Source organism: Haematobia irritans, chromosome 1, assembly GCF_050003625.1.
Source record: "Haematobia irritans isolate KBUSLIRL chromosome 1, ASM5000362v1, whole genome shotgun sequence".
Classification (NCBI taxonomy): domain Eukaryota; kingdom Metazoa; phylum Arthropoda; class Insecta; order Diptera; family Muscidae; genus Haematobia; species Haematobia irritans.
Genome location: NC_134397.1, coordinates 88,408,031 through 88,430,103, shown reverse-complemented (window position 1 = coordinate 88,430,103; position 22,073 = coordinate 88,408,031). Strand labels below are relative to the sequence as shown.

Below are 22,073 nucleotides of genomic sequence, written 5' to 3'. Positions count from 1 at the left end.
TATCGAGCTCGGATGGACATTATTGAACGCCCCTTCGATGTCTAGAAACGCCACGATTGTGTATTCTTTGACAGATAGTGAGCTTTCAATAAAGCTGACTAGTTCATGCAATGCGGTCTCAGTAGACCTGCCCTTCGAGTATGCATGCTGTCGTTTCGAGAGCAAACGTGAATCGACGCTAGTTCTAAGATAAATATCTATCATCCTCTCCAGAGTCTTAAGTAGGAATGATAAGCTGATTGGTCGGAAATCCTTCGCATTCGAGTGAGAGGCTTTTCCCGCTTTAGGTATGAAAACGACTTTTGATTCCCTCCACTTTCCTGAAATATATGCTAAGTTGATACATCCTATATATATCGCCGACAACCAGGGGATAATTCTGTCAGCCACCGCTTGTAACTCCGCCGGAGTAATTCCATCAGGTCCGGGGGATTTGAATGATCCAAAGCTATTTAACGCCCATTTTATTCTAGATTCCGATACAATTTCCTCGATAGGAAATGACCGCTGAGCCACTGTGGCACCGCCAGTACATGGTTCAACCGTCTGATTTCCGGGAAAATGTGTGTCCAATAGTACCTCCAGCGTTTCCTCACTGGACGTTGTATAATTGCCCTCCGATATTTTAATGAAACCTGGAGCGGAGTTCGTGGATGCTAGCAACTTCCGTAGTCTGAAAGCCTCGGACGTATTCTCAATGCTGCTGCAGTAATCATTCCAAGAGTTATGCTGAGCCTTTCTCAGTTCTCGCTTGTATCCTCTCAGATTCTTCTTGTAAGCGTCCCAATCCACAGGAGCTCTGGTGGGCTTTGCTTTGTTAAAGAGCTTCCTGCACGATTTCCGCATATTACCTAACTCCGCAGACCACCATGGTGGTCGATTTTTCCCCCCTTGGCTTCCCTCTAGGGCATGCAGCTTTCAGTGAAATGTTGAAGGCCTTAGTAATCCTCTCCACTGCGTGTTCGATAACTTGCACAGTGCTCATATTTGTCTCTGGTATTTCCGGTATCATCATATTGAACGATTCCCTATACCTATTCCAGTCAGCTTTCAGATGCATTTGGCTATTTCTTAACTGGCAACGACAGTGTCTGTATTGCACATTGAAGGAAGCAGAAACAAGTTGAGCTCCTTTTTAGCAATTATACAGGCTCGATTTACATCATTACCAGTATACTGCAGTATACTTGGGAGTGAATAGGGGCCTTTATATTTTGATTTATGACCATTAATGTATATACAGTAAGGGACAAAATTGTTCATGATATATAAGTTAAGAAAATGTAACATAAATTTTTATTTTATTCATGTTAATGTCAACTTTTTTAATTATTTTAAATACATTCCTATTACTGAATACAAAAATACAGGAACGTAAAAAAATTCATTGAATATAACGTTTTAGCAGATATTAATACAAAGGCTTAATTGTGAAAAACTATGACCCCTAGCGTGTTTGATTTCTATCAGTATTTTGTGTGACCTCCGCGTGCTTTCTTAACTGCTTTTATTCTTTTTGGCATACTTTTTACGAGTTTATTTAGCACTTCTGGATCAATATTTACTCAGGCTTCAATAGAACGGTCCCAAAGTTCATCAACAGTCTTAGGCGGATGCTTTTTAGCAAAAATCTTTCTTTTTAAAATAGACCAAATATGTTCGATTGGGTTTAAATCGGGCGTTTGGGGAGGTCAATCTAAAAGCTTGATACCATTTTCTTCGAAACACTTTTTAGTCTTTATGCAGTATGCTTAGGATCGTTATCCTGCATAAAGGTATCGTTTTGTCCTGGTTCCAAGCCAAATATGTCCAGACTTGGAAGATATGAGTCTTCAAGAATGGTGATATAGTCCGCAGCACACATTTTACCTCTTATTCGGCGAAGTACTCCAAGTTGGTTTCACGAAAACAGACCCAAGCCACCTCCAAATTTTAATGTTTGGCAAATATTTCGCTTTTTAACACTAACGCTTTTATCCACCCATATCCACTGCCATCAGAGCCAATTCGACTGATTTTTGTCTCATCTGACCAACCCAGCAAAAAAAAATTGGAAGTTCATCCAAAGGCACAGCTTTAAAAGCACTTCCAAAAGATCTACTCCCAAAGATGTTCTTTATTTTAACTACACACGAAGTTCTTTTAATTAAATTATTTATAACTAGCTTTTTTCTTATTTTTAATGGGTAAATTTACTTTTTTGTATCAAAAAGGTTAAAAACAGAGTAAGCATTAATAAAATGGTACAAATTATTGAAAATTTGTCGAAAAAATTCTAAATCCATTCAATAAATATTGCGATTTTTTCGAAATATTTTAATTCAAACGTTCACCCAAGCGTTAGAATGCATTAAAAATCATAAAAAAATTATAAAAATTTTTTATTTGGCAAAATATGACATTATTTAATTCACATCCAAATCACTGAATTCGAATCACAGCGTAAGAAGTGATGCAAATTCAGTGCAACGGCTGTTGAAATGGTGGACATCCGTACTATGACAAGCCCATGTTAAATGTTTGCAAAGTCCAGGCGTTTTTTTCGGATTTTGTCGGTCAAAAGCAGCTTTTTTGGCTTTGCCCTGGCTATCAATCCACTGGCTGTTAAGCTTCTACGAACAGTTTTGGTACTCACGTTTAAGTTATGTTCCTCATTTAATATTTGCTTGACCTCAACAGCTGTATTTACTAGAGCATTGCATGAGAACATTCATTCATAGCGCACACAACTTCACTCATGAAACGGTTCGAGAAGACTGAATAATGTTCATTGATCGAATGAATAGAATGAGAACACTGGCTTGACCGAATCGGTTCGAATGAATGTAAATGTATGAATGAGACATGGTTTGAATCAAACCCATTAAATCAGTATCGAGTGAATGCTGTTGTGACGTCACATCATTGAACTTGTGCATTTGTTTCAATTCTCGGTCGCAAGCAAACATTCGATTGCATTTGGTGAAACGAGATAACCGAGAATACTCGAACATTAAACGGGAGTTTCGGGAATTTGAATAGTTCTCGAGTATGTTATGACAAAATATGGAATCATGCTTAATGAGAAAAGAAGTCATTCAGTTTGTGTTTCGTAAGATATAAGGTGTATTTATAAGGTGTATTTATAATTCTAACAAGGTAAATGTTTAAATTTGTTATGTTTTTTTATGTAACTAGCAAAAGTATTTTTTTTTGTGTTTTTTGTTTGTTTTTTATACCCACCACCATACACTGAAAAAAAAGCATGCCCGTTTTCAAAGATTTTGTCTTTACTTTAAAAATTTTGGTATTGATTCCGAGCCAAAGAAGCGGAGAATTCAAGTAAGGATACTTTTAAGACACAATTCTCTTTTAAATTTGGGTTTTGTGTACTTGCTTCTAGGAAGCAAATTTTAATTTTTTGCTTTTTCAGCTTTTTTTCTTCATATGCTATCAAAGTCCTTTAAAAACGAGTTAACAAAAACTTTATTTTCCAAATTAAGACTGGACTTCCAATAGAATTTATGTTATGTTTCAAGTACAAAACGTCTTTAAAATAAAGTGTTGAAAAACATGTCCTATATTTGAACGATTTTTTTCTTTGTAGTCAAGATGCAAAAAGGCAACAAATTTAAGGACAATTTCATTAAATTTAAAGAATTTTTCTGAATTATTAAAGTCAAGTTGACCTTAGCCCAAAAATTTTTTTTTCATGTTATGATGCCCATTTTTATATGAAATCACTTAATTATAAGAACAATACGACTTCATTGAAAAGTTTATCGACTTTTGGACAAGGAAAAAAACTTTATATTAGAAAAATGTGTCTTCTATGCTAAGCAAAATTTGCATTCGTATTTTAAAGGCGTGAAATCTTTGACCTCACGACTATATTTTTGTCAGTGTTGTTTGAGCAAATTCTGAAAATACATATGATTGAAGTAGAATATGTGTGGGAGTATATGTTACTGAGACGATTTTTGAGGGTGTATATAAATTAATTTAAGTTGGAAAATTATTTTTCAAAAAAAAGTCATTAAAATGTTCGGACTTTAACAACCGGTTACTGCGATGAAAATGACAAGATATCGTATAACGGACATGTGTTTCCACCTGATTACTAAAAACCCATGGTGATTAATGAATACCTATTTTTATATAAGGCTTATAAAATAAAAAAGCGTGTGATAGCTTTCACTGATTTAAACTACACTTTAATGTTTTTTATGAATAAGGCCGTTAAACTTTCATGAAGTGTCAAATTACAAAAATATCGAATTACTCGTACAACAGCTGCAAATTTAATTACAACAAATAAAGGTGTAGGTTGTTGATTTCATGGTTGATTATCGACTTACATATTACATATTACGTATATAAGTAAATGTTTGTGGTGTAATATTTATATAAATTATAAACCTAGATTTATATTTTTATTCCAACAATTACACTCAGAAAAAAGTGAACACTTCGTATAGCGCCAAAGACATTTTTATTTGTTTGAACAATGTGATTTTCTCAGAAATAAGGAGGAATGCATTATATGTTAGTTAACAGTTTCCTATATACCAGTATACTACAGAGTAGAAAAATTTAACTGACTTGAATTCATATATGGAATGATTTCATTGAAGTTTTTTCATTCATGTGGACAAATCTTACATATTTGTGGTAAATCTTTTACTTCAAAATTAGAACTCCCTTTGTTTATTCTCCATGATTTATTTTAGTGCTGCGACATCGATGTTTTCGAAACATCGATGTTTTTCTAAAATATTGTGTACTTTTTACATCGATGTTTTAGTTCCGATGTTTCATCGACATCTATGTTTTTTATCGATGTTTTGAATCGATGTTTTTCTCTCTGACTGCGATATCTAACGTTATTTCGTCAGTGTCATCACTGTGTTTATTTGTGGATTTATTACTTTGAACATTTTTTGTGAATTTTTTAATTATTAAAATGCCTCCAAAAAGTGACATATGGAAACATTTCACAAAAACAAACAATAATTTTGATTTATGCAAGTTATGTGGAAAAAATTTAAAGAGTTGTGGAAATTCTACTAATTTAATTGGCCATTTAAAGGCTAAACACAATAGCATATATGCGAAACATTTTGCCGCCTCTAAAACCAAAACAGCATCACGTTCGGAAGATATACCAAATACGGAAGAAATGCCTAGTACGAGTTCAAGCACAACCAGAATAACCAACGGGATCAACAGGTAATAATATTAAAAACATAATTTTTATTCTAATTCGACTTCAGGTCTTGCAAGGCAACAATCCTTGGAAAATTATTTTAATACAATTTCATCCTTCAAAGATGGGGGGACATAAATTTAATAGAATAACAACTGCAATATTGTACATGATTTGCAGAGACAGTAAACCCATCTCCATAGTTGATGACGATGGATATCTTTTAAAGGTTACAAATATCTTTTAAAGGTTACAGCACCTATGTATAAAGTTTCCTCGAGACGCACCATCGACAATCTCCTTGATACAAAATACGAATATATATCAAGTTTAGTGAAAGCAGAAAGTGCCTCATGTATGTCTAACTACGGATATATGGACCGAAACCCATAAGTCGAGAAGCTTCCTCGGAATAACTGCTCATTTCATATCGGATAGCTATATTGACTCGAAGGGAAGTTTTCACATGGAAAATGTTACTATTGGAGCCTTTGAGTTAAATTAACGTCATACTGGAGAAAATTTAGCCGTTGAGATAAGCACAAAATGCTCAGAATGGGGTATCAGTAAAGAGAGGGTGATAAACGTTGTGACGGACGGAGGAGCAAACATCATAAAGGCTGTTGAAATAGCATATGGAAGAAAACATACATTCTGCTTTGCTCATTTATTAACTAACTTGGTTCAAGCGAAGTGTAATTGGAAGTGATGAGCTACATAAAAGAACCGCAGATTTAGACGCAAAGGTGCTTATACAATCTGTGGAAACCAGGTGGAATTCCACATTTTATATGGTGGAACGATTTTTGTTGTTGCGTGAAATTGTCAACAACATAATAACATTTAACGCAACGATTACTGCATCCGAGGTAGATTATTTAAAGGATTTTATTGTGTTCTTTCGACCGAATGAACGGGCAACAAAAGAGCTATGCGGTGAGAAGTTTGTCACCTCAAGTGTCGTTATACTTGTTTTAAGGCTGATGAAAAAACAAGGCCGTTGTAACTTCCAGCTTTGGCCAAGAAACAAAACAAATTTTACAAACGCTCAGTTCCAAAAAAAATGTTTGATGGCATAGAAAACAATTCCTTTTTTTCCATAGCTACGCTACTAGATCCAAGATTTAAAAACCTTCATTTTGAAGATAGTGTAGCCCTAACGACAGCGATAAGAAAATTAAGTACAGAAATAAAGGGAAATGAGGAATATTCATCAGAATCTGATGGACAGTCATCTAGCACAAATAGTCCAAGAAAAATTCCTTCAGGCATAAATTTTACACTAACAACATGTTAAAATATTTAAAAATAAATTGTGTAATTTTACAGGTTTGAACTTTTGGGACGACCATCATAAATTGGTGCAAGAAAATTGGAAGGCCAAAAAAAGATCTAGAGTTATAGATCAACTGGAGACTGCTCAAATGCCCGCAGAACTGGCTATATATTTAAAAACCCCAGTATCTAGATTAAATGAAAACCCTCTTGAGGGATGGCAACAGTGCTATATGCCCCAAAATTCGGCGTTGATGAAGACTGCTATGAAGTATTTATCAATTATGGCCTCTTCAGTTCCTTCTGAAAAGTTGTTCTCAGCTGCGGGCTACATTACTTCTAACAGAAGAAGCTCTATTTCGGGGGACAAGCTTCTGAAAGGACTGTTTTTACAGACAGTCGACTCAAAATTCTGGAATCTTGAATAACAACCTATTATTTAATTAGAATAAAATTAATTTTAAAACTCATATTAATAAAGTATCGTCTTTGAATTTCTATCAAAATTTCGAAAGGGCAAAAACATCGATGTTACTAAACATCGATGTTTTTTGATCGATTTTTCATCGACATCAATGTTTTAAATTTTAAACATCGATGTTTTTCTATCGATGTCGCAGCACTACACCGAGGTCTGTTAAACAAGTCAGACGGTTTTTAGGCGTGTCGGGGTGGTACAAGAAGTTTATTAGGAACTACGCTGCTCTTTCAACTCCTTTGAAAGATTTGTTGAAATCAAACAGAAAATTCGTCTGGACAGATGAGGCACAAAAATCCTTTGAGAATTAAAGTCGATTTTTGAACAATGCTAAGTATAATGCTAAGTATAAAAAAAATTAGGGCCTATGTCGAGGGACATGAGTTCACCGTGGTCACTGATCACGCTTCTTTGAAATGGCTCATGTCCCAGACGGATTTAAGTACAATGCTGGCAAGATGGGCTTTAAAACTCCAGGGTTATCGCTTTAAGATTGAACATCGTAAAGGTACACAAAATGTAGTTCCTGATACACTTTCTCGTGTCAATTCTGATGATTTGTCAGAGGTCTTATGTGTGTCCGAGTTAGTGAAGGACAGTGAGGTTTTCGTGGATTTGAATTCTACTCATTTTACCTCTGAAGACTATAAAGACTTGCTTAGAAGGGTTGAAGCTAATAATCGCCATACTCCTGACTTAAAAATAATGGATGGTTTTTTATATAGAAGGACAGAACATGCGCGTGGTGAACAAATGACGGACGATTTGGCATGGAAACTTTGGATTCCATCGGGTTTAGTTCCTGAAGTCCTGCAGAAACATCATGATGATCCACTTTCATCTCATTGTGGTATGAATAAGACGCTGGAGAGGATCAGGGGATATTATTTTTGGCCCAATCTGGTTAACGATGTTAGAGATTATATTAATAACTGTGACGTTTGTAAGGCAACGAAGCACCCCAATTATGTGATGAGGCCACCGATGGGTACACGCTCACAAAAAATCGCTTCTGTAACATATACTCCCAAACATATTTTGCTTCAAGCATATACATTTTTGGGTATTGCCCAAACATTTATATGTTTGATCTCTTCCAATATATAATATGTTTGAAAGCATATTGGTCTAAACAATATATGTTTGGGTAGTCTAAGTTCCAAACATTTTGTATTCTTGCATCCAAATTCAATAATGTTGTCTTCCAAAAAACAATATGTTATTATGTGAACATATAATATGTTTGGAAGCATTTTGCACCCAAAAATATTATATGCTTAAAAAAAATTCTCCCAAACAATATTGTGCTCAAAATTTTATTTATTTATTTATATATTTACAATCATAATGAATTATGAAAATAAACAGGTAATATAGGTGCTAACAACATACACAGTCTCACATAAGTTTACATACCCTTGAGGTTTTTACCTTATAACTAAACATGTTTCTTGTTGTTGTTTATAATCCAGACTAAAAACATCTTCTTGAAAATGGACAAATACTTTGTTTTTCAAATTAATTTACAAAATCTAAAGCATATACATGCATATTTTATAATATTTTAATAATTAAAGAAAATACAATTTCTTAAACCGTATGTAAACTTGTGTAAGACTGTGTAGGTTTTCGACCTGAATGCTCAAAATTTTGTTTCTGCCCAATTGTATATTCCCCCACATCTTTCTCACTTCCACGAGATTTTTTAGTTCTTAGCACCTTTTTCTGTAATACAAACATTGTAGAAGAAATTATTCAACTGTATGATTTTTTTTATTTTAATTTTACCTTTTGCTGGACGAGGATTCGAACAGCGGACCACACAGTTTGTAAGGATCAAAGAAGTAGCAGATCAATTGCCCAATGAAAAATAAAATGTTAATTTTGTAATAACAAGCAACAACCACCAACTTAATTCAATATCGCTCCCTGTTAAATAACGCTCCAAGCTACTAAACACATATATGTTTATAGGCTATTTCTAAATTAATATATGTTTGCATCCAAGCATATTATATTTACAAACATTTTATGTCCCAAACATAATATGTTCTAACATATTAACATATATGTCCCAAACATGTTATGCTAGTTTATGAACATTATATGCTTGCACTCAAAAATATTGTGTTTAAAAATTTGTGTTCCAAACATATAATGTTTATAGCCAAACATATGAAAAACAGTCTTTTTCATCCGTGTAGAACGGGGGAGACAAATAGGTTTTTCCAGAGGCTATACGTGGATTTTCTAGGGCCGTATCCTCGATCCAGAACAGGAATGTTGGTATATTTGTGGTTTTGGACCATTTTTCGAAGTTTTGCTTCATTCATCCGGTCAAGAAGTTTACAGCCGACGTTGTCATTACGTCCATGGAGGAGTACCTATTTCATACTTTTGGGGTACCTGAAACAGTTGTGTCCGACAACGGAACCCAGTTTAAGGCAACCACGTTCAACCACCTGATGCAACGTTACGGGATTTCTCATGTTTATACTGCTGTTCACTCACCTCAAGTTAATGCTTCGGAGAGAGTGAACGGATCAATTATTTCTGCCATAAAATCGTATGTTAGCCAGGATCAGAAGGATTGGGATAGGAATCTCAGTAGGATTGCCTGCGCTCTCAGATCCACAGTTCACTCGTCTATAGATACGTCGCCCTATTTTATGGTCTTTGGTCAACATATGGTGACTAATGGATCTACATATAGGTTATTGCGTAATTTAGGGATGTTGGATGATCGTTCTGATTCGTTTGATATTGTTCGGTCTAAGGCTTCTAAGTGTATGGAGAAACAACACGAACGTAATGAGAGGGCATATAATCTTCGATCACGACAAGTTTCTTATGAAGTTGGACAAGAGGTTTATCGTAGGAAGTTTAGGCAGAGCAATTTCGAGCAGGGTTTTAGTGCAAAACTGGCATCCACCTTCATTAAAGCTCGGGTACGTGAGAGACTGGGTAATTGCTATTACGAGCTGGAAGACTTACAGGGGCGATCTCTAGGAAAATATCACGCGAAGGATATACGACAATGATCACCCACAAGCGTGATCAGTTTTCGTGTGATTTCCCCCCCCCCCCCCCCCCCAAATCCGATTTTGTTGGGGTGTAAATGTAGTAGCGCTTGTGGTTGTGATGGTTTTTTTATTTCCTGTTTGTGTTCGGATTGCCATGGTAGTGGTCGGTGGTGATTGGCCATGTTAACATTTTATACGATCCCCTAGGTTATGCTGTGGTTTTGAGCAACTGTTGAGGACTGCCATTGCTAACCGACAGTATGTGCATTAATTGGTTTTTGTAAAACGTGAATTGTTTTATCTCGCTTTCTCCACGACATCTTGATTTTCTTTTTGTTATTGTTTGTAGAAGAATCCTCTTGTTTTGGAAAATTTTGGAAATTAATTGGAAACCTCCCGAGGGTAGAAAAGGGCCTAGGGCGGCGGCCATTGCATCATTCTTAATAAAGTTCTTACGTAGGATATGTAAAAGGGAGAGAATTCTTGCTTGCTATTTTTTTTTTTTTGGTGAAGATTCGATTTTTGGAAAGGAAAATTTATTATGTTTTGTTTCTGTGAGTATTTCCCCCACCTTGTAGGGGATGCTGGAAAAGGAAATCAATTGTTTTCTCTTTTTTTAAGGAAAATATTTTTCACAGTCCCCGAATTTCCTTGGACGACTTCTTGACGGGAATCGGAATTGGCAGACAAGTTTTCTTTTTCTCCCTATAACATCTTACTTAAATGGAATTTTTCCTCTACTTGCCGAATTATCTTTGAGTTTCCTCTTCAGACTCTGATTATCCACTCTACATCATACTCGTTTTTTCTGCTGGGAGAACTTGTTTTTTTTTTTGGAGTGCAACATTTTTGCTGTGTGAGTTATGGGCCAGTTTGGTTGTCACCTTCATCAATTTAACACGAAAGTCCTCTGAGTCGCCCGTTTCGTTTCTGCTACTGAGAGGGGCGCGGAGGAGGTGTTCGGGCCATGTGTTTTTCTAATTTCCTGAATTTGGCAACAGTGAAATTGCACTTAAAGTGCTTTGTGACCGTGTTATTGGACTCTGCTAGATTTAGAGTTCCCTGCGCGAAAGAGCTAGACAGGAATTAGATATTTAATTATTTGTGATTAATTCCTCACTACCGTTTGCTTATGATATTTTCATTTAATAACATAAAAAAACTCGGCTTTGCCTCACATATACGCATGTTGTGCCTCTTATCTTTTGGACACCCGATCTCGCTCAGCACAACGATCGTGTTAGTTTTTTACCCACACTTCACTCCTCCTGCTGAAAGGCCTTTCAACGTGGGATCCAAAAATCAAGTATGTTTGTTTTGATTATTTCTCTGGTTATGGTTGTTGTTGTTTGTAGCAAACACTGATGTTGCATTTGGATGCTGGGGCTGCTTGAACCAATTGGTCACTGAGTGGATCAGACCGTTATGTGAGAATGAAATCAGTGCTTGCCACAAACTTCTCTCTATTGATTGTTATTTTAATTTAAAAGAATATTTAAAAACATTTGCTTATTTAATTAATGATTCTAAGTCGGTTGTAAAAAAAAAGAAAACATTCAAGCAATATCTAGAAACTTTGTTCACGGTTGGATTTTGTGTATGATTTTGATAAGAATTGCTGCAAATCTTCCATACCCGCAGTAAACTTCTTTTGTCGTACAGACAAACCTACACGGATGGAAAAGACTGTTTTTCATATGTTTGGCTATAAACATTATATGTTTGGAACACAAATTTTTAAACACAATATTTTTGAGTGCAAGCATATAATGTTCATAAACTAGCATAACATGTTTGGGACATATATGTTAATAAGTTAGAACATATTATGTTTGGGACATAAAATGTTTGTAAATATAATATGCTTAGATGCAAACATATATTAATTTAGAAATAGCCTATAAACATATATGTGTTTAGTAGCTTGGACCGCTATTTAACAGGGAGCGATATTGAATTAAGTTGGTGGTTGTTGCTTGTTATTACAAAATTAACATTTTATTTTTCCTTGGGCAATTGATCAGCTACTTCTTTGATCCTTACAAACTGTGTGGTCCGCTGTTCGAATCCCCGTCCGGCAAAAGGTAAAATTAAAATAAAAAAATCATACAATTGAATAATTTCTTCTACAATGTTTGTATTACAGAAAAAGGTGCTAAAAACTAAAAAATCTCGTGGAAGTGAGAAAGATGTGGGGGAATATACAATTGGGCAGAAACAAAATTTTGAGCATTCAGGTCGAAAACCTATGTTGTTAGCACCTATATTACCTGTTTATTTTCATAATTCATTATGATTGTAAATACAGTAGAATTCATTTATAGCGACCTCGGTTGTAACGACCATCCGTTTATAACGACGTATTTTCAAAGCAAGGTTGGTTCTTAATAGTTTGTACATGCGCAAGCATTCGCTTAGAACGACTCCGGTTTTAGCGACCATCTGCCTTTAACGTCCAATTTGCACATCTGCTTTGGAATGGATATTCGGTTATAACGACGATGTAAGTTCTGTGTATTAATTTTTATTTTTTCCATTCCATTTTTTGTCGTCAGCCAATACTAAATAAAGAAACATATACTGAGGGGAATCACAGAATTTGTTTTCGACTATCCCAAACAGAGGTGCAAATGACGAAGAAGAAATGTTCAAACCAGTTTGGGATGACTTCGAGTTCAAACCAGGACTGGGATGAGTTCGTAAATGTCGATGAAAACGTCGTGACATCAGAAGAGCCTTCATTGAGAGAAATAGTGGAGAACACAAAAGAAAATGATGAAACTCACAGCGATAATGAACCAGATGACGAAGATGAGCCAATCCAAAATTCCAACTAGGTCAGAAACCTTGAGTGCGTTGCACACATTTAAACAGTATTTACGATTTGGGGGTTCTGATATATCAGAGAGTTTATATAGTTCCCTTGAAATTATTTAAAGTATATTATTAAAAGAAATTGTTGTAAATAGAAAACAAACCACAATTCGAAACTATTTCCAATCTCAATAAATAAATCTCATGATAAAAAAAAAACTTAAAAATATTGTGTGCAATTATTTGGATACAACGACGCTCGGTTGTAACGACGTATAATTTCGGTCCCTTGGCGGTCGCTATAACCGAATTCTACTGTATATAAATAAATAAATAAAATTTTGAGCACAATATTGTTTGGGAGAATTTTTTTAAGCATATAATATTTTTGGGTGCAAAATGCTTCCAAACACATTATATGTTCACATAATAACATATTGTTTTTTGGAAGACAACATTATTGAATTTGGATGCAAAAATACAAAATGTTTGGAACTTAGACTACCCAAACATATATTGTTTAGACCAATATGCTTTCAAACATATTATACATTGGAAGAGATAAAACATATAAATGTTTGGGCAATACCCAAAAATGTATATGCTTGAAGCAAAATATGTTTGGGAGTATATGTTACAGAAGCGATTTTTTGTGAGCGTGTAGGCATTTTGGGCAAAACCAAAACATATTATATAGTGGAAGAGATCAAACATATAAATGTTTGGGCAAAACCCAAAAATGTATATGCTTGAAGCAAAATATGTTTGGGAGTATATGTTACAGAAGCGATTTTTTATAAGGGTGTATGTAACTATATGCTAACAAACATACATACATGCATGAACATTGTCGCCGGTAATTTTTAAGCCATTCGTTTTGCCTTTAACATTCTATAAACTCAATCTGCCACTATTTGAGAGAAGAAAAAAAATAAAAATTGTATTGAGGATTTTTAATTTAGATTTTCCCACCAATACAACCCTATTTTAAAATTCTGTCCGGAAACAGGTCATTGAACTCTGTTCATATTGTTTTTGGGGTTTTGAATTATTTGTATTTAACATACGCTTTTTGAATTTAACCTGTTAATGCATTTAACGCGTATATGTGAGCGCACATAGTGCTGACATTGTGTTATTAGTTTGCACGGGAGCCACCGTGGTGCAATGGTTAGCATGCCCGCCTTGCATACACAAGGTTGTGAGTTCGATTCCTGTTTTTCAGCGGTGGATTATCCCACCTCAGTAATGCTGGTGACATTTCTGAGGGTTTCTAAACTTCTCTAAGTGGTTTCACTGCAATGTGGAACGCCGTTCGGACTCGGCTATAAAAAGGAGGTCCCTTTGTCATTGAGCTTAACATGGAATCGGGCAGCACTCAGTGATAAGAGAGAAGTTCACCAATGTGGTATCACAATGGACTGAATAGTCTAAGTGAGCCCGATACATCGGGCTGCCACCTAACCTCACCTAACCTAGTGCTGTTATATACTTAACATAACATAACATTGCTTTGGTAGTAATTTATTTTGAATTTTGGTTACATTACTTTACATTATTATCGCTTGCTACTTTTTTTTAAGACATTTTTACATAGATATAGTCATAGCATGATTTTTGTATCTGGAATAATAAATTTATGGATTTACGTGTAAATTATGGTATTTAATTTAGTTTTGGCTCGAACTATGGATAAGGCTATGGAATCGATAGCTATGTGCTAAGTGCACTTTCAATGTATGATTCTAAAGGTAGTGTAAGGGGGGTAATGGCTTGGGGTTACCAGGATTGATCGATGGATACCGGGTAACATGGTTGGGTGGGCAAATGCGTTTCAGGACATAACATCTTTTTCCTGAATGCCTTGGGTTCAGAAGAAATCACCTTATGACATTGTGTTATTAGTGTGCACGTTTATTGAAAAATTTATTTAAAGTTTTATAGTAGCACTTTTAGAGTTTGACTTCGGCAAGACCCTACACCCCCCGACGAGCTATAAGGCCCAGGAATATAAGCGTGATGAAGCCATGAAGTCGGCTCCAAAAATTCCAAAATTTGGTTTAAAGGGTTTTAAATTTTTTATTTTGGGACCGTTGCATGCTGCAATGTTAAAGAACTGTGCTTTTAGCTTGAGTTCTTTAACCCAGAAAACGTCTTGATGTACACACAAAAAAATTTCATTAAAAGTCAGCCAACGAAAATTTTTCATTAATATAACGAAACATTTTCATTAATACAATGAATATATTCGTTAACAGTACGAAACTTTACGTTGATTGGCGGAAAATTCGTTATATTAAAGAAAAAAATCATTGTATTAACGAATTTGTTTCATTGGCTGACTTTTAACGACACATTTCGTTAATATAACGAAACTTTTTCTATTAGTGTAGGATGATATTTGTTAATAACTTTGGAAGTCTGCGATCAGAGTAATGCACCAGTATCTTTTCTATGTATTTAATATGCAAATTTAGTGTATAAATATGACTCTCCTCAGCCGCTGTTTCTAACATCAGATCATAGTTCGATGTATGTTTTGGTAGGTTGAGCACTTTTTTAATAAAAAATCTCTGGAGCTTGTCCACTTCCTCGAAATTGCCAAAGCCCCACACCTGCGCTGAATAACTTTTAATAGCTCTACATATTCTCATAATGCTTTCCCATGTTATATTCAGTGCATTTTTCGCCTGCATATTTCTCTTTTCTAAATGTTTTGTGAAGCTCATCTTTGAAGTAAAGAAGACCTTCGTAAAATACTTACTTTTTGACAATATACGAATTTGTTAAGTATATATTTTTAAGAACCATTATGGCTTACATTTTTTCCAACTTATGCAAATTCCCTTTAGTAAAATCAAAATATTAATTTTATAAAAAAAAATCTAAAATACTTCAATATGACGTTTTCTTGTCTTAGGATCCCAGCAAAAAAAAGCGTCGCCAAAAAAATAATGAAAAATTTCTTTTTGGATCCGGAAGTGGTGCAAAATTGACGCAGAAGCGATGAATTTAACATGGGCTTGTCATAGGACGGACGTCCTTCATTTCAACAGCCGGTGCAATGAATTTGCATCACTTCTTTAGGTGTGATCCGAATTCAATGTTTTGGGTGTAAATTAAAAAATTCTGTGATATTTTGTCAAATAAATAATTTTTATAATTTTTAATGGATTCTAACGCTTGTCTGAAACGTTTGGCCTCAAATATTTTCAAAAATTCACAATTTTTTCAGATTGGATTTAGCATTTTTTCCGACAAAATTGAAATAATTTGTATCATTTTATAAATTTGAAACAAAAAAAGTTAAAATTACCCATTAAAAATATGAAAAAAGCATGTTATAAAAAATTCAATGAAAAGAACTTCCTGTGTATTTAAAATAAGGAACATCATTGGGAGTACATCTTCTGGAAGTGCTTTTAAAGTTGTGCCTTTGGAAGAACTTCCAAATTTTTTTTGCTGGGATATTAAAAATAGGATCCTGCAAGTATTTTTGACATTTAATACGTTTTTACGTTTTGTACAGGTATATGACGTTTTCGACGTTTACAACTTTTTGACAGTAGAAAATCCAAAAAATTGCTACTCGGACCATCTCTGCTTAAGACGTCTTCTGGTATAGATAATTGGGGATGTAAGAATTGTTCTGACGCTTTGTTGACAAGCAGTAAGACCGTTGTGCATCCAAGAAATTTCAAGAAATTTTCATCATAGAGCAAATTAATTCCCATTATTGCATATGTAAAAAATGTTGTACATCTAAACAATATACCAAGGCTTTTGGAAGCGATGGGTGCGCAAATTAGTAATGCGGGATAGACAATAGATGACATAGTTCGAGATATATGCTTCAGACAAATCTAAAATTATATTCATGTAATAATCTCATTCCATAGCTTTCATTTTAACATGTCTTTTGGCCGGCTCTCAACATGTCCCGTTTCATGCCTACAAAACATCATTTTAGGTCGAAAACATTTGCTGTTAGTACCTCCCCCATTTAATATCATAATTTATTATGGTTTTAATTTTTTTAAAATAAATAAATAAAAATAAAATATCATCTGCTGCAAACAGTTGCTCCAAAGGCAACAAAAGAAAAGGTTTTTGCATGGAATCGTTACTCGTGATGAAAGCGGATCCACTACGACAATAGCTTTGTATCAAATTCACTTGTCCTTTATCTCTTCATATATTTTTCGAAACGAAGACTGTGACTCTAATAATTTTGTGCCTCAAGTTTGATTGGATGCAAATACAGAATAAGAACCAAAACCTCTCATTAATTCGCATATTTTAGAAACACATAGACAATAAGTAGAATAGGAATTTATGTGTATACATTTCATTAATCTTTCCCTTATGCGAGCTGTTTCTATGAGGCACTTCTCATAAATATCTTACCATATATCCTCAATTTCATCGCAATGGGTCTCGAAAAGACAAAGAAATGATGTAAGCAATTTATTTTCATTTAAAGAAGCTCCAAATTCAACCAAATGATCGCCAAAACCCTAATAAATTCGTCGAATTTCAGAATTCCCGGCAAGATTTTGAATTTCGAAATGAAGAATTTATTCATGAAAAATAATAATAATAGGTTGGAAAACCCAAAAAATCAGTTCTCTACCTATATTGTGTTTTTACAAACCTTTTCAAGAGCAAAATATAAAGTAACTAAGATTAGAAAGTTGGTAAAAAATTTGGTTTGAACAAAAAACTTTTCAATTTTGATACCTTGGGATTTAACCCAGAATAAATAAACCTTTTAAAATGCTTTATGTATTAAAATATGTGATATATAAAATTGCACATTTTAGTGACAACTGTTTCAAAAAGCATATTGTTTAGAAATGGACACAAATCATTTTATAATCATTTAAATATAAACAATCGCCTGGAATGACAAAGAAATGGATTCGTTGAAGCGGAAGAATTTGGAAAGGTTGGAATATTTGTTTACATTCTTATTTCCTCCGATAAATGATACTGCAATATCATGCTATACAACTTATAAAATTAATAAAATCTTCCAAATTATATTTGAGAAATCATAATCCTGGAACACACAGTTTTCATGATTTGGTAATGTATGTATCAGTACGCTTACCTTGCATTAGACCACTTTGTTTCACAATTGGAGTTGTTGGTGTGGTTGTAGGGCCACCGTGGAACATAGGATTTCTGAGTGTTATCATTTTTGGTGGCGCCGCACTATTTCCGCTACAATTATTTTCTTGATTAGTACTTTGATGTCCAGTATTTGCTAGAGAAAACTGTCCTCCTATATTATTCGCTTTAGACTTATTACGTCGTTTCTTGTTTTTTGATTGCTTGGTACAAGCAGTTCCGGTAGATGAAGAAGTTTTCGGTGGATTCGCCTCAACCATTATAATTCCACTTTGTGAATCAAGGGCGGTGGGGACAATGGCGTTGGCAGCATACGGTGAGTTAAAGTAATTTGACATAGGGGCTATTGGCGGCGCTATTATTGTAGCTCCCATTGCGGAATGATGGAAAGCTGGAGCAGTTTGAGTTGTTTGTTGCTGAAGCGGTTTTGCCAACTTTTTTATTGATTCTGATTTTTGTCTTAACTGTTCGCTTTTAATCGGATCTACTTTTGTTAAAGTAATACCAGGAGGTAATGCCAAGTTTTCTACTTGTACCCCGTTATTTAATTGATCCATAATACTAACGTTATTGTTAGCGGTAGTCCGATTTTGGTATTTAGACGCGCCTCCATGGCTTCCATGTAAATGCATAGCTTGCATTTGTTCAGCAAGGCTTTGATAGGAACAACTTTGTGCTGTAAGAGTTTGAACGGGAATTGTCGTAGGTATCATATTCACTTCGTTTACATTGAAATAACCCATGTTATTGGGTATCCCAGAACAGCAGTTCTCGACCTGAGAATGATTGTTGACATTTTGCTGAAATTTCTTATTACGTTGCGAACGTTTATTTTTGCTTTCTGCAACAACTGTAGACACTTTCTGGTTGCATATAGTGTCATCTGATGTTTGATGTGAGTTTGAAACATTTCGATTCGATTTACGTGGGACATTTTTCACTTGAAGTCTATTTGGATTACTTGTGATCGGTTTATAGTTTTGTTCCGGTGTGTTCGAAACATTTGAACGTTTTTCATGTTTTGTTTTATTATTGTTACTTTTTTTTGTTTCTTGGTGAGTAGCAGGTGCGTTCTTAGACATATGTTTCGAGTTACTAGACATTCGTGAAAGTTCGTCGGGCTGCGAAAAATATTGCTTTATTGTACTCCTATTAGAAACTTGTTTTTCTTTTTGAGGGATTTTCAAATTTGTATTGGTAGAATTTTTATTTTTAGCTTGGGTCGTCAAACTTTCCTTACTTTTCTCATCTTTTACTTCTCTTTCAGAATTCTTCTTTGAGAATTGATTTGAGTTTTGAGATGCTGATTTTAAAGTTTTTGTTTCTTTCTTATTCAAAACTTTTTCAGAGTCTAATCCGACATGAGTTTTTGTAGTAAGCCTCATATTCTTTTCTTCCAATTCTTGTTCATTTTCCCCAAGGTCTGCATCTTCGGTGGAAGAGCTCCAATCGGTATCGGAGTCTTGCATGTGCAACGACTTGAAGGGGTTATTGTCGAATTGGCCATTGTCAATAAACTTTGGTCGTCTAACTTTAGACGGTTTTGTTTTTTTATGCAATTGAGAATTTTCAACGTAATCGCCATCTTCTGTATCCGAGCTTACAGGAAGAATGCCATTCGTTTTGCTGTTTAGATTTTGTTTGATTTTTGGCAAATTCTTAGTGACCTTTGTCTTACATTGGTGATCATGATTTGACTTAAAAGTTTGTAGAAGAGTTCTTCCGCCATCATCGTCTTCCGAAGACGCTGTAGCACACGTTATTTTTGTGTGATTTTTATGTTTTTTCTTGGAATTTACCCTACAGCCATCACTAACTTTTAAATTACTTGAGTTACTCGGCGTTATACTTAGTTCATTACAAACTTTTTTATTCACAAACTCTTTGGGATATCCCGGTTTAAGACTACTTACTGAGTTATCCCTGGTATTCATTTGACTACTGGATGAGTTGGTCGATGAGGACGAAGTTATTGCTGAACAAGAGGTTGTAGTTGACACCGACCGTTGTTGTTTTGAGTTTTTCTGTGTCATTAAAATTTGGGGTAGTTGCAGAGGGGAGTCATTTGTTTTATAAGTGGATACTGAAGTCGTACAATTTGAATTATAGCTATTTTTATTTTTTGTTGTTTTATTTTGCCTTTTTGCAGACTGAAGGGTGGACTCAATGTTAATTTGTTTTTCCAAATTTTGTCCATCACCTCTTCTCTTTTTCTTGTTTTGTTTTTTTTGCTCACGTTCCGTCTGCTCTTTTTTTTGTTTAAGCTCCTTTTGTTTTTGATCTTCCAGAGCCTCTAGACGTTGATTTTCTTCTTCCAATCTTTTCTTTTCTGCCTCTTCAGCAGCACTTTGTTCTGCTTGAAGTTTAGCTAGACGTCTTCGTTCCTTCTTCATTTGAGTTTTTGACAATTTTGGTGAGGGAGGTGATGGTATTGTTAACAAATGCTCTGAAGATAGTTTTGGTGGAGGGCCAGGCGTTGTAGGTTGCACGGAAGATATTATTGGCATGGGAGTTGGAGGCGTTGCACCCGTTTGTACAAGTTGGCCATTAATAAATGTGTATAGCAATTTATCCTTGTCGGGACTTCTGCCTTTTGCTGTAACAGTTACTTGGGGTTCTGGCACATTCGGCAAGTTTACTCTACGAATTGTTACAATTCTTTTGGATGGATCATTACTACTACTGGTAGCATTTGCTGCCATAGCTGCTACAACGTCAGAACCAAGCTGCTGTTGATGCGCTGAAGCACCAGAAGGTGGGGGAGCGTAGCACATTGGTGTAGCGCGCATTAAACCAAACGGAGCTGGAGCAGCGGGTGGGGGAAATCCCAAATTGTAAGGAAAATGATTGGCATGTGCGTATGGCATACTATAAACTTCGGGTATTATATTCATATTGTTTGATTGTGTCATGGTAAATGGTGGCGAAGATGAGATAGCATCATTAGTGTGATATATTTTACTTTCCTTTATGCTGTTACTCTCTGCACTGTCTAGATTTTCTTTAGCACTCCCAGTATGTCCTTCAAACTCTTTGATTTTTTCTACTTGCTGTTCTTTTGTTGGTAAATAAGAAAATTTGAACTCGGTATTAGTTTGTTTCACTGTAGCTATTAGTTCGAGTATTGCAGATTCAACTTTAGCTTTGGCACGTTGAAGGTTTTTGATGTTGTTTTCCATTTCAGATATTTTCTTTTTATCGCGTTTCTTGTTAGCCTTTTGGGATTTTAGCTTTAGTTTTTCGGTAAATTCTTTGAAATATATATTCTGAAATTGACCTCTGAGGTCTTGCAATTCAGCTATGCGCTTTTCCTCATCTCTACGCTGTTTTTGTTTAGCTTTTTTAGCCGCCTTTTTAGGATTCGAAGTTTGGGGCTGTGATTTCTTTTTGCCAGACGCTGAAGTTGGACCTTCTATAAAACTCAACGTCTCTTTAATCCATTTTCGTTTGGCTTGTTCTTTTGAATAGTTATCAATTATTTCACATATTTCACTAACAAAATCCAACTTAGTTAAAGTTTTAGTGGTAGATGTTCCTGGCGCTGATGTTGAACTTGGGGCCCCAGTTGTTGTTCTTGCTAAAGGTATATTTTTGGAAGGCGCTTCGGGTGATGTTTTAGTACATGATTTACCAGTAGAATCGCTTTTATACTCATAATTATGATCTGTACATTTTGTACCCTGGCTAGATGTCGATACGTCCCTAGTAGAATTGTTACTAACATTCGATTTTTTACTTGGAGGTTCCAGAGAAGCCTGTGATGCAGACTTTTCATGGGACAATTTTTGCGATTTTTTGTGCGCATACATAGGATCATTCTTTCGCAAATATTCCAAACAATCATACATGTCTTTAAATTTTTCATGTTCACCCTGTTCCTGTTGTAATTTTTCGAAGGTGCCTAAAATACATTGAACCTCGAGTGGCTGATTTTGCAAATACTCTGGTAGTTTTTGTTGAAATTCTCGGTATAATTTCAATTCATCATCACTCCAATTATCCATTCGAATTGATTGATTCTCCGTTGAGATGTTCGGTGGTGTTGCATCTATTTGTTTTGATATTGAAGATGCTTTAACATTTTTTCGCACGAACTCAATCTGCGATATTTTTTTTCGCAATCTCTCTCGTGTTTCAATCATGCGAAGATGACTGCAATCCTAAA

General features: G+C 35.0%; 1 protein-coding gene across 5 annotated transcripts in view; it reads right to left on the bottom strand.

Moving 5' to 3' along the window:
• Positions 1-22,073, bottom strand: part of LOC142221381 (uncharacterized) — a 142,509-nt gene that overhangs the window by 34,934 nt on the left and 85,502 nt on the right. For all 5 annotated transcript variants that reach the window (XM_075291099.1, XM_075291097.1, XM_075291101.1 and 2 more), the window contains one exon: positions 17,889-22,068. In XM_075291099.1, coding sequence (XP_075147214.1) covers positions 17,889-22,068 — 4,180 coding nt within the window. The remainder of the gene's footprint in view (positions 1-17,888; positions 22,069-22,073) is intronic.